Genomic DNA, 14,360 nt, shown 5'->3' with positions numbered 1-14,360 from the left:
TTTTTTAAAGATTTTTAAGCACAAAAATGTGTAGCATCCACCTGGATGAAGCAACAGTATCCATTTTTGTGCTAATATGCTCAGCACACATTACCTGTTAGGTGGTGAGACAGATTACCTAACCAATAAGGGACAGGGAATGATTAGGGGGGTCAGAATGACTAGGCCGTGTTAGGTGGACAATGTATCCAGGACATCAGAATATATCCTGCTCTTTTTGAAGGATATCCAAGGATCCTTTATGACCACAAAGAGTCAGGAACTTTGGTTTTGCATCTCATCTAAAGGACAGCGACATTTTTCCAGCACCGTGTCCCCGTCACCGCACTGGGTTTAAGCGGTCCCTGCTGGCCTCACCAACATCTCTTTCAGCAACAACCCAAGCTTTTCTTAGATGGTCTCCTTTTCAAGTACTGGCTGGGCCTGAACATGCTTAGTTAGCTTACTCGGTATTGGATTTCCTTGTTGAAGGAATTCCACTGTTTCGATTTGCCAGCCCCCTTGTTTCCTTTCAATTAGTCAAGTCCACAAGCTCATTAACTGCAGCCTAATTTGCCTTTTTTGGAGTTGGGCCCATAGAGTGGAACCTCTGGTCGCAACCCGATTTGGTCATGACCCGAAGTCATTTCCCCCATAGTATTGTATGTAAATACAATTAATCTGTTCTGGATTGTACAAACTGTATGTAAATATATATTTTTTTAAAGATTTTTAAGCACAACAATAGTTAGTGAAACCATAGAATGCACAGCGTAATAGTAAACTAAATGTAAAAACATTGAATAACACTGAGAAAACCTTGAACAGAGAAAACTAACATTGCAAGAGTTCACATTGTAGCCTTACGAACCGCTCCCTGTAAACACTTTTTTTTTTTTTTAATGAGTTTTAAGCACGGGAAAAATTGAAATTGTGAAAAATCCTTAATTTATACAAAAACTAACCATAAACAACCAAGAAAACTAATCTTGCATGCACGTACGTCTGACCGACAACAATGTACAGGGAGCGACTGAACACGTGCGGAAATCATCAGCGCGTACGAACCGGAAGGGAAACTGGCTTGTTCATTGCCCGAGTGTGTGGTCGTGAACAGATGCAAAAGTTTGGCGAACTTTTTGGTCGTAACCCGATTTGTATGTGGTCCGAGACATTTGTGGCCCGAGGTTCCACTGTACAAGGAAGTCCTGTAAGGAAAACCTGATGTAGTGTGCAGGAATTATTTTTTTCAGCAAGACAACGACCCCAAAAATTAAGCTAAAGCCTCACTGGGATTTCTTAAGTCCACATCACATTAGATGATTTTATTTTAGTGATTTTTTAAGTCGTGGCCTTCATTTACATAATCTTTGAGTTAGAGGTAGCTGGCGGCACACTCCCGTGAAGGTCACTTGCCTAATCTGATAAGCCTAGTGACTCGCTGCCAAACAAGTACGTGATTCGCTCTGACAAAATCATACTTGGTTTGTCTTTAGTTGGAGCGGGCGGGTTCTTTGAGTTGACAACCAATGAAAGCTCATCAGAAAGTACAAGAAATTAGGAATGCAGGTGTTTTGGACCTCACAAACAGAAAAGAAAATCCTCAGTGTGATGTCTTGTGTTTTACGAACCCCGACAGTATGGAAACCAAATGACCGAGATTGCGGCTGCACTTCCCATACCCGTTAGGCTCTGTCAGGCAGCACAATATTAGGAAAAGGGGAGACCTGAACTATGCTTGTAAGATGTTATGCAGTTGCTAAATTTGACATGCCCAGTGATTTTTTTTATTTTGTAAATTGACATGGCTTCGCAAGGAGATCGGCAACCCCACTTGGTAAGTCATATCCATTGATCAGAAGTCCTGTAAAGTGGCACTGGCTTTAAACTCAACAACGTTAATGTCCTGGAGAGCTTGTGTCCGAGTCCAGATCTAAATCCAATTAAGAAGTTGCAAATGGACTCAAAATCTCCCCATCCCATGCAACCTGACAGCGATTGAGCAGTTTTGTAATGAAGAATGAGGAACAATGGCAGTATTCATATGTGCAAAGCTGATAGAGACCTGTGCACACAGACTCGGACAGCCCTGTCTGTGAAAGGTGCATTTACTAACGCTGACCTCAAGGACGTGAATACTCGAGCAATCAATTGTTTTGTATTTTATATTTATAATTAATTTTAGATCCTTTTGCAGAGATCTGTTTTTACTCTACCAGTCAAGTCTTGTTCTGCTGATCAGCATCAAAAGGGCCAAATTAAATCCACTCTGATTTAATATTGTACAATAATAAAATGTGAAAATGTCCAAGGGGGTTAACACTTTTTACAAGCACTGAAGATAATGATAAATGAATTAGACCTATGGAGTATCTAATAAACAATAAGGTATTACATATGGTCTGCAATAATGAGCCCTCATCTTCATTTGTGAAGTGGGGGGCATCCATCGTTCCTCTAGCTAAAGGTGCTGCTGCCCACAGTACTTGTGTTTCACCATGGAATGGTGTGATTGCAGGGTGCATACTAGAGTGGGACAATTCTACATGGACTCTTAAGCCACAGGCTTTATTAGGAGGCAGATGAAGACCAATCTCCAGGTTTATATTAGGACTCTGCTGCTGCCACCTTATGCGTCAACAGCAGGGTTTGAGAAGGAACTGTTTGAACTACAGGAGTGGAGCAAGTCCCTAAGGTGATTCTTCTATTGTTCTCTAATGTTTTTGGTTGTGTCAGTCCAAGCATGTGTTTAGCTGTATGCAGTATTAATTGAGAACATACCAAGGTGACACTCTAGCAAGGCAGGTTGGACAATGGGTACTGTTTGAAAGACTGTCCATTTTTTACCCTTTTGCACATTACCAAGAGTTGTCATACAGGCCCATCATGTTTTTGTTTTATTCTTTTGTTTACCTTTCTCTCCCAACCCCCTGATGGTATGTAAGGTCGATCACTGTTATAAAGATGGTAGAAAACAAAGGCCACTGCAAGTTGACTTGATAGTTGGGGGGGCTGGAGGCTGCTGTTGGCCATGCCACCCAGTGGTTTCTGTGTAGCACCTCAATGACTTCACATTCTAAGCAGCTGCTTCTCCCATAGGGATGGATGAACGAGATCCACAGCTACAACCCGGAGACATACCACGCAACTCTGACGCACTCTGTGTTTGTGAGGCTAGAAGGAAACACCCTCAGGCTTTCCAAACCCAACAAAAACATCTCAAGAAGGGCATCCTTCAACGAATCCAGGCCAGATGTCACCTATGTGAGCCAGAAAATATATGATGTGACCGATAGCAAGGTGAGTTGCCTGTGCCATGTTTTTTCCATGCAGGTTTGTCTTAATTTTGGCCTTGCCCATTTCCTGTTTTTAAGTACAGGACATAATGGGCAGCAGAGTTGACATCAGCCACCTTCTGAAGTTTCAGCCACTTTTTACCAGATTTGCACATACCATTTTTTATTTCAGATTTACCTGTTGCCTCAAAACCTTGCTAGAAAGCGGGTATGGAACAAGAAGTACCCAATCTGCATTGAGCTGGGCAAACAGGACGACTTCATGTCAAAGGCACAGGCAGACAGAGATGGGGCAGAAGAAGGGAAGAATGAGGTGAGCGCAGATGAGGAGAAGAAGTCCTTGTTGGCACACGACAAGAGCCGCCCTTCTAGCCATAAGGACCAAACACTCTATCTGTTCGGAAGGACTGGACGTGAGAAGGAGGAGTGGTTCCGCAGGATTCTGCTGGCATCAACACTCAAACCCAAGTCTAAGAAACCCTCTAGCTTGCCAGGAGCCAAGTCAGGTGAGAACAGATTACCTGCCACCATAGAGGTGCCTCTGTTTACCTTTACTGGGGTCACTGTTAGTGTGCTGCTGTCACCTTACCTCTGTCGTCTTTCAGTCCTGGAAATCTCCATTGCTTGACCCATCTCTTTAATAGAACCTACCTGTCATCTCCGCCCTCAGTGTTGTGAAAAAGTGTTTGCCCCCTTCCTAGTAGCCTACCTTCTATTCTTCCATATTATACACAGTGAATGGCCTCAAACCTTTAGAGAAAATGCAGTGTTGGATATGTGAACATGAGTGAAAACATTACTTTTTAAATCGTAAGGAACAATTTTTTAATACTTCTATCTGCCATGGGGGGAAAAAAAACATTTTAATGCTTGTTTGGAGCAACTTTTAGCACCAATGATTGCAAGTAAAAATTCCAGTAATTTGATGTCACTCTTTCACATCAGTCTTCTTTACAGCCCTGCTTTAATTTAGACAGATTGGTAAGTTTTTGAGTATTAACTGCTTGTTTCAGGTCCTGCCACAACATCTCTGTTGGTTCAAGTCAGAACCTTGACTAGCTCACTACAAAACTTCAATTTTATTTCCTCTGAGCCCCTGAGATACAGGCTTTCTTTTGTGTTTGGCTCAGTCCTGCTGCATAACCTAATTACACCTCAACTTCAAATCCCGGACAGGCTCAACATTATCTCTTAAGAATATTCATGAAAATATAGAATTCATGGTTCCTTCAACCCCTTGAATGGGGGCTCTTTTTTCAGTAGTCACTTCAATGGTGGCGTTTTTTTATCATTCGATAGAAATGGTTGAATTTTGCTAGAATATTATCAAACTGGGTGGCGCAGGGGGTAGCGCTGCTGCCTCAGTTAGGAGACCCGGGTTCACTTCCCGGGTCCTACCTGCGTGGAGTTTGCATGTTCTCCCCATGTCTGCGCGTGTTTCCTCCCACAGTCCACAGACGTGCAGGTTAGGTGCATTGGCGATTCTAAATTGTCCGTAAGTGTGTGCTTTGTGTTTGGTGGGTGTGCGTGCCCTGCGGTGGGCTGGCGCCCTGCCCAGGGTTTGTTTCGTGCCGTGTGTTGGCTGGGATTGGCTCCAGCAGACCCCCGTGACCCTGTAGTTAAGATATAGTGGGTTGGATAACAGATGAATGGATATTATCTAATTGACATGCAAGTTAAATTGTTGGAAGAAAAATTTTTTAAACTAGAAACAAAATTTAAACAGTTTTTGTTAGCAACAATGAGCTAATTTCATGCTTATTTTTTTTTGTAGATTTATTTACAATATTTGAAAAATGGAAAATTTTGTACTTAGTACTCCAATTGCGTGTGGTACATGCGGAAGCATTGCAGTCTCTGGAGCAGTATATTGTTTCCCTCCTCTGCCTGTATGACAAACACATGACACATCTCTTATGAGATGTCTGCTCAGCATTCGAACATCTCTCATCATCCCACTTCAAAGCCATCAACTTATATCTGAATGCAGTGGCAACTTACCCCTATTGCAATTTGTTTGTCATCTGATTTTTGGCAGGTCCTTCCTGTTTGATGTTAGTGTTCCTACTACCTCAGTTTCCATGAAATTCAAAAAATTGTACAGCTCGGGACTTCTGTAGTAATTGTCTAATCCTATCAGATAACCCTGATTCAGTACCTTCTCTGCAAGTATTAGCACACTCTGCGACGTTTTTGTAAAATTATGCACATCAACCCCTCCTACATCATGTATCTTTTCCCGTGTACATCATCATATTCCACACACATCCACTTTTTTGCCTCACAAAGCTTATAGAGGATTCCAGTGCAAAATGTGATCTTTTTTTCTGGAATGTATACCTTCCACCATAGATGGCCTTTCCATAGTAGTAAACTTTCATCTATCGAAAGATCTCCTGCTGGAATGTAACTTCCAGAAAATTTTCGAATGCAGTGGTCAAAGAAAGGCTTGATTTTATATACATCTTTGGAGAAATTTGTCCGGCATCACTATAAGCTTCATTATCAAATAATGGGTAACACAGAAGGAACACATCTCAAAAAAGAAACTTGTAAAGCTCCAAAACACAGGCAAAACTACTAACTGAATTACCACTCGCAAAATTCAGAGTGGTAATCAAAGAAATTTCAAATGTTCAAAACACACTAGTAACTTTGCGCATGATAAACTGTGAAGGTACGCTGCTGAATGAAAGACAGACAGACATTTGGCCACTAAAAGTAAATGCCAAAATTAAATCCTTTTCCCTTAGAACTGTGACTGAGGGCAAGTGAAAGAAAATGTACTGTTAGGGGTTCTTTGGTCTCGAAACTACCATAAAACTTTCATCCAAGTAAAGGACGTCTGTACCTCTGCCACTATGATCACCAAGTTAAAAATATCGCACTAGACGGCAGAAGCATGCAGAGCACAGATCCAAAGGCGGGAGGAGGAAACAATCTTTTTATTAAGCGTGTCCATAGACTCATTCGCTGATTCAGTGCGGTCTTCGGAGCGTGTCTAAAGTGCGCTTCCCATTAGGGGTTAATAATGGAAAATCTTCCAGGTGTTTCTTTACAAATGAGTTTGGTGCGCTGATGTTCATCTTGGATAGCAGTAGATTCTGCCTTGCTGTCACATTAATCCAATTTTTACTGGGTCCCTTTCTTATACTGGTAGTCGTCAACTTATGACCTATGCATCTTATGTTCATTCGACTTAAGACCACTACCTCGTCTCACCATTTTCGCCACCCCAGTTCTGTATGCCGTGACTCATTCATCTCAGTCTCAGTTTATTACATGCAGCAGTTTTGACTATGTTCACATAAGTTTCTTACAAGAAAGAAAGCAATTGATCTCCATGCAAAAATGAAGGTGATCAAACAATAGGAGGAAAGAAAGAAACAAAATGTGATCACACGTGACTTTTAAATTATCCCATTGTAACCAGAGTTCAAGGCACATGCTGTACTTCTGCACAATTCATTTGAATCCCGTTTAACCTCAGAGGCTTCTGCATTGTGACTCACACCACAAAGGGATGAAGAAATCATACTGAACTCCTTTACCCGTTAACGTTTCTTATTAACAGGCTGAAACGTTGAAACAGAAAACACAATGAGCACCGCAAGATGCTGATGACATAACAGACAAAGAAAGGATTCGTGAAGCTGTTCAAGGCTCGCTCAGCCCATGTGAGCAACAGTATTAACAAAATAAAATAATCAAAAAAAAAAAGAAAATCTACACAGTGTACTAAGAATGATGATAAAAAGGATATAAATCAATATGACTTGAGACTTCTTATACAGTACTATATATATGGTCAGTCTTGGATACATATTCCGACTCGTCTCGAGTCCAGATTGACTTCCAACTGGTCCGTCGGAACTGAACGTGGTCGTAAATCGGCGACTACCTGTCATTGTGAACACTCTCCCTAGATGAGGCTAGAAAGGCTAGCAGTTCTTTTGATATTCTTCTGAGATCTCCTGGGACAACTTGAATGAGTCGTTACTGTGCCATTTATTAGAAGATTAATCACTATTCCAAACTTTCTCCGTTTGGAGATAATGACTTTCTTCATGTTGTAGTGGAGTCCCAGGTGCTTACTGATGGTTTTTGTAACCCTTTCCTGATTGGTAAGTTTCAAAAACGTTTTCCTCATCTCTGGTGGGCTAAGATGCACCTCTAGGGGACTTTTCTGTCTGCTGCTATCAGGCAATTCAATGTACTTGTTACATCCATATATGGATGTATAATCCATCCTGTGAGTCTGTCTTCTTTTTTTTTATGTTTTCTGCGGAGGTACGCATTTGAATTTTTCCCCCTTGGGATTAATAAAATTTATCTAATGTAATGTCGTTGGACTGAGTCGTGGTGTTCTTTTAGAAACCTTGTAGTGACAATTCAGTCTCCTACTAAGGGTGATGAAGCTTAGGTTTAACAGGGCTGACTGCAATCAAGTCTGGCAGTGTTCATTTAGCTCAGTCTGATTTATCAAATGTATATTTATATAGCACATTTAAAACATATAGGAATGCTGAGGCCAAAGTGCTTTACAATAATAGAATAAAAGAAAAACAAATAACAAAGAAATAAAATATATGAACATAAATAAATAATACATAGAAGTAATCTATATATATATATAATTCACTAAGGGCACGCAAGACAGTGAGCGCAAGCAACTCCGAGCCCTGCCCACCAACTCACAGAGCCCCGCCCGCCAACTCACAGACCAAGAGATACACTCGACAGAGCCCCACCCACCAACACTAACTAAGGGCAAGCAAAACAGAGAGCCATGCCCGCCAACTCTAACTAAGGACAAGCAAGACAGAGAGCCACGCCCACCAACTCACAGAGCCCCACCCACCAACTCTAAGACCATGGGATACGCATGACAAAGCCCCGCCCGCCATCTCTAATCCTACTTCCGCGTCCACTGTCGCTCTCGATCAAACAGCAATAATTAGCAAACAAAGATAACTGGCAGTAACCATGCAAAATTCACAGTTGTCATGCCAGTTTGAAAAGATAAGTTTTGAGGGTTATTTTAAAATGTATTATTAAATCGAGCTGACGTATATGAGAGGGAAGAGATTTCCCGAGTTGAGGAACACTATGAGAGACGCTCGAGCTCCCATAGCACAGAGTCTGATGTGCGGTACAGAAAGTAGAGCTGCAGATGAGGATCTGAGTGAGCGAGAGGAGTGCAAGTCTGTAGGAGATCAGTGAGGTTGTGGAGAGCTTTAAATGTTAAGAGCGGTATTTAGTATTGTATTCTGTAGTTAACAGTGAGCCAGTGAAACTGAGAGAGAATAGGTGTGATAATGTTCAGTGGATTTAGAACAGCAGGTTATTATCCTGGCAGTAGAATTTTGAATAAATTGTAAGTGATGGATACATTTTTGTTGGATGACAGAATAGCATTACAGTAATCTATACGTGAGGTGACTCGGGCATTAAGCAATACTTCAGTACTGTGTTGCGTAAGAACAGGACGGAGTCCAGAAATGTTTCGGAGATGGAAGAAAGCAGTCTGAGAAATGTAACTTATACGGGAGGAATTATTTAATAATAATAATGTATTATTAATATATAATAATTGCAATTTGTGTATAAATGGATATAAATAATTGCATGTAAACGAATCGCCAAAATCTGTTGTATGTAAACGATAGTTTTAAACGTTATTATTTTTTCATCAGAAAACCTGGTTTCCACGTCTACCTGTATTAGTTTTAAATGGCACTTTTACCACTCACAACAGGGCGGATGCGCTGACGTATCGTGTCGACTTGGCAACACAGTGAATGCGGCGTCTATCTATATATGTCTGTTTTCCGTAGCATGCTACAGGAACGTAGTCTCTTGACCATTGGCATTGGTTTTGCACCTTGCTATTTTCGTTCTATTGCAACAGTGGTTTCCTAAGCCTTCGTTATACTGAATTCCTTTCTCACCGTTTTCCATTCCTATTCTTACACTGCTGTATGCTACGGCGGGCTTCGGCTAGTGTTGTATTATCACAAAGAGAAAACCATCAGTATTACTGAAGGTCATGAAATGCAAGTGAATAGAAATGAGACTTTAATCTCGTTTTGAACAGTTCAATTGTAGACGACTCCTTTTATATGATGAGTTTGGGTTTTTATTGTACAGCACTTTGGTCAGCCTTGATGTTGTTTTTAAAGTGCTTTATAAATAAATGAGGTAAAGAGCTCCACAGGCGAGGAGCAGCAGCAGCTGCAAAAGCCCTGTCTGTCCCCCTTGGTTTTACACTTAGTACGAGGGACAACAAGAGACAACTGACCAGAAGATCTAAAAAACTGGATGGCTGGTGTAAAACACAATTTGGATAAAAGATAAAATTCGGATTATCAGTTAACTTTGGTCAGCTGTTTGAGTGAGTGATTAATTACCTCTTTACGCGGTCAGTACAGGTGTTGGATAGCTGTATTACTTAAATACTGTATATTAAGCAACAATTTAAAAATGTGTTTTATCTTGTATTACATTTTGTCTAAAAATCTGAAGCCAGCCGTTGTGACACATATTCAAAAGTAGAGGGTATCAGGAAAGGGACAAATACATTTTTATAGCATTGTACACAGATGGACAAGGTAGTATAGTGTGCTATTCTCTCTTGTGCAGGTCTGGTGCCAACCCACAGCAGGAGCAACAGCCATTCTGGTGTTCTGACTCACAGCCGTAACAGCAGCAAGGGTAGTCTGGATGAGGTGATGTCACAACCCAAACAGAAGGAACTGGTGTCTGGCGTCCGGCAAAAGACGTTGCTTGACTACAGCGTCTACATGGCCAAGTACACTCCTGTGTCCGGCAGCCCGTCTGGCCTTAGCCCCGCAGTCCTCAGCCCCGTGCACAGCTCTGATAGCAGTCCTGCTTCCCCTAGTAAGGTAAGGTCCAGAAGATTTCACTTCTGATTACCCAGCACCACCAGATCTAAAAGAGTAAGACTTCCCCCAAACTGTTGATAGACAGACTGACCCTGGAGGACAGCAGTGGCGGCAGCATTTTCAGCTGCTTCTTGATTGCTTATTAATACCATTTAGGTTGTTGCATTTTGGTTTTCATTATATAAAAGCATTTTTCTGTCACCTTGGAGATTAAACAACCACATTTATTCTGTCCACTTCCAACCATATCACTTATTTTCTTGGAGGAAGACTGATGACTCTAAGGGAATGGACACTGGGTACTGGGTGAATGGGAGGATCTTATTAAGATTAGATTACTCCTACTAATTGGTGCTGCTCAGGAGTTTAATGATTTATAAGGTTCCCTTTTTCAAATAAGTGACACGATTCATAGTGAACTGCTTAGACAAAGAAACTGGACATTTGATTAAAAACCATATCAAAAACCAAAAGTGCAATTTAAGTTTAGATGATCAGATTGTCTTTAATAAAATCTGCATCCAATATGGCCCTGCAGGAAAGTGTTTGGTCACCCTGACCCTAGCTAGTGTGGTGGCAGAAGGAAAAGTTTGCACCTGTCATAAGAGTAATGGGTGGGTTTCCTGTGTGTTTGTGCATCCCAGCTGCCAGCAAGTCAGACAGGCAAGGATGACTCGGAGGCATGGGTCAATGCTTTGGTTGGACGAATATTCTGGGACTTTCTTTGTGAGAAGTATTGGTCTGATGTGGTGTCCAAGAAGATCCAGATGAAGCTCAGCAAAATAAGGGTAAGTGTAGGAAAAGTGGTGGATTTCGGTGGCTGTTCTCACTGTTCTTCGTTCACATCACAAACTATAGCCAGCTAAGTTGCTGTCATAGAAGCAACATGGGGAAGGAGAAAGAGGTATATCTGACTGGTCCTACTGTACATTTTAATAGATAAGTGGTCACTGAGAGAAGTCCCTGTACCACATGACCTGGTGTTTATTATCCTACAGTTACCCTACTTCATGAATGAGCTGACCCTGACTGAGCTGGACATGGGAGTGGCCGTTCCAAAGATCTGCAAGGCCTACAAGCCATCTATCAATCATCAAGGTAATTTTGGTTCATATCTGCCACTTGTCTTTGCAGAAAAGCAAAAAATGCTGAAATGTAAGGAGATTATACTTCTTGGAAAAGTTAGCTCACCAAGTTAGGGTCTTTCAAAAGGAAGACTGGTAGAGGTGCCACTTTCTACTCCTATTTCTTTTAGAAACAGTGTGCCAACATCATATTAAAACATTTGAACTCCACTATGACAGTTAAGTGTTAATTATGCTTACAGTGTTTCTTTAGATTTCAGTTTTGGTTTAACCAAAAGGAATGTAACAAACTGGCAGGCATTCAGAAAACTATGTCATCTTAGAAAGTTTTCTTGATTTCTCATTGCTTGTGATATTTAATAACAATGTGGTAGTAAAGTACTTTAATATGTAGTGGTAGTATTGTCATGTCCAAAGTACAGTGAAATTCATACTTGCACGTCCACCTAACATGCAACATGTCACAGTTTCCCAGCAACCTGATAAACATAAAATGGAGCTCTTTGTTTTAATACATTCTTGTTTGTCATGCCGGTGGAAAGTGGTGACATGTTGCATGTTAGCCAGACTTGTACAGTAAAATTCTTACTTGCATGTGACATTGCCAGGGTTGTATAGTAATAAAGTAGAAATACTTCACTATTGTACTTGAGTATTCTTTGAGAACTGGGCTGGACTTTCAGAAATCATTTGATAAGGTGCCACATGAGAGGTTGGGCATCAAGTTAAAAGAAGTGGCAGTTCAGGATGATGTTTTTAGATGGGTGCAGAATTGGCTCAGACACAGGAAGCAGAGGGTGACGGTGCGAGGAACCTCATCAGAACTGGCCGATGTTAAGAGTGGTGACCAGCAGGGGTCAGTGCTAGGGCTGCTGCTATTTTTAATATATATAAATGATTTAGATAGGAATATAAGTAACAAGCTGGTTAAGTTTGCAGATGATACCAAGATAGGTGGATTAGCAGATAATTTGGAATCCGTTATATCATTACAGAAGGACTTGGATACCATACAGAATTGGGCAGATTTGTGGCAGATGAAATTTAATGTCAGTAAATGTAGAGTATTGCACATAGGAAGTAAAAATGTTAGGTTTGAATACACAATGAGCAGTTGGAAAATCGAGAGTACACCTTATGAGTAGGATTAGGAGTCATAGTGAACTCTAAGCTATCGACTTCTAGACCGTGTTCAGAAGCCATTAAGAAGGCTAACAGAATGTCCGGTTATATAGCACCTTGATGTGTGGAGTACAAGTCACAGGAGGTTCTGCTCAACCTTTATAATGCACTGGCGAGGCCTCATCTGGAGTCCTGTGTGCAGTTTAGGCTTACAAAAAGGACATTGTAGCGCTAGAAAAGGTCCGGAGAAGAGCGACTAGGCTGACTTCAGGGCTACAGGGGTTGAATTATGAGGAAAGATTAAAAGAGCTGAGCCTTTACAGTCTAAGCAAAAGAAGATTAAGAGGTGACATGATTGAGGTGTTTAAAATTATGAAGGGAATTAGTACAGTGGATCGAGACTGTGATTTTTAAAATGAGTTCATCAAGAACACGGGGACACAGTTGGAAACTTGTTAAGAGTAAATTTCGCACAAACATTAGGAAGTTTTTCTTTACAGAAAGAATGATTGACACTTGTAATAAGCTACCAAGTAGTGTGTTAGACAGTAAGACGTTAGGGACTTTCAAAACTCAACTTGATGTTTTCTTGGAAGAAATAAGTGGATAGGACTGGCGAGCTTTGTTGGGCTGAATGGCCTGTTCTCGTCTAGATGGTTCTAATGTTCTAATATTTCTACCCAAGTATACAGTTTTCTGTCTACTACTACTACATTCTCCAGCCCATGGTACTACTTTAACTCTGACAAACACTGCTCAAAAAAAATTAATGGAACACTTCATCATCACAGTCTAACACCAAGTCATTGACATCAGTCTGTCCAGTTAGGAAGCCTAAGCAATGTGAATTCATAAAGCAGATGAAGCCTACCCCACTGAATTAGTATGCAGTAATGAAGATGTCTGCTTGAGATGAACGCCAAAGCTACAGTTTGCAGTTACTTGGCTTGTACTTTAAATTTAATACAAATCACACACAAAATGAAGGATACCTGAAGTATTTTAAATTTGTAAGGACTATTTTTTTTGACTGTACAGTGTATAAAATAGGGGGCAGATCTTCACCCAGATGCTCCCTGTGTGGCATGTACAGTAATCTATGGAATTCCACCAGGTGCTCCCACAGTCCAAAGACATGCAGGATAGGTAGATTGGTAATGCTAAATTGGCCCCTGGGGTGTGTGTGTTTTCATCTTGTGATGAGCTGCCACCCTGTCCAGGGCTGTTTCTTTCTTGCACTTGATGCTTGCTGAGATCTCCAGCTTCTATGTGGCAGTGCTCTAAATGAGTGGGACTCAAAAATGGACAGACGGATATAAAACAGAGTTCTTACTTTTACTTGTACTTAATTATCATTAATATTAGATATGTTTAAATTCTACTCGAGGAGTAGTTTGGAAACAGGCAAATTTTGCTTTTACTTGAGTAAGTTTTCGGAAATCTCTACTTTTACTCAAGTATGGCGATTGAGTAGCATATAAAGCATGTGATATTACTAGTAAATTAAACCTCATCCTTGCTGTTTAAGCTGTCATTACTGAAAACAAGCCTCCTCTCTAACTCTAGCTACGTTGTTTGCATTTTTTGTCCATTCAAAATATGTCGCCTTTCCCTGGGATGTCCCAAGTAAATTCCCAAGGTCACAACTGAGCACATGCCCGCAACATCTTGAACCTTGACCTACTGATTGTCCTAACCTTTGTCACCAGACATGGACAATTTGTTGGTATGTTTCCATGGATAAAGAACCCCCAATTGTCTCTGATATAACTTGAAACTTACAAAAATAGTAGGAAACCCATCATTGTGTGTTCTATATTTAACAAAAATCAGACTTTGCTTTAGAGTTTTGATTCTAGGAAACATTTCTAATGACACAAGTGAAAACGGCATGGACAAATATCATGGGATCCTTTACCTAATATTTTGTTGCACACCTTTTGGAGGCAATCGATGCAAACAACTCATTCCTG

The 14,360-nt window shown here is 40.8% G+C and overlaps 1 protein-coding gene across 3 annotated transcripts in view; it reads left to right on the top strand.

Moving 5' to 3' along the window:
• The window catches only part of tex2 (testis expressed 2), a 71,771-nt gene that overhangs the window by 32,551 nt on the left and 24,860 nt on the right, over nucleotides 1-14,360 (top strand). For all 3 annotated transcript variants that reach the window (XM_039740736.1, XM_039740735.1, XM_039740737.1), the window contains exons 4-8: nucleotides 3,079-3,279; nucleotides 3,448-3,781; nucleotides 9,918-10,180; nucleotides 10,825-10,968; nucleotides 11,179-11,278. In XM_039740736.1, the coding sequence (XP_039596670.1) occupies nucleotides 3,079-3,279; nucleotides 3,448-3,781; nucleotides 9,918-10,180; nucleotides 10,825-10,968; nucleotides 11,179-11,278 (1,042 nt within the window). The remainder of the gene's footprint in view (nucleotides 1-3,078; nucleotides 3,280-3,447; nucleotides 3,782-9,917; nucleotides 10,181-10,824; nucleotides 10,969-11,178; nucleotides 11,279-14,360) is intronic.

Source organism: Polypterus senegalus, chromosome 17 (assembly GCF_016835505.1).
Source record: "Polypterus senegalus isolate Bchr_013 chromosome 17, ASM1683550v1, whole genome shotgun sequence".
Lineage (NCBI taxonomy): Eukaryota > Metazoa > Chordata > Cladistia > Polypteriformes > Polypteridae > Polypterus > Polypterus senegalus.
Note: the sequence above shows the minus strand (reverse complement) of the source record. Positions and strands in the feature narration are given on the sequence as shown.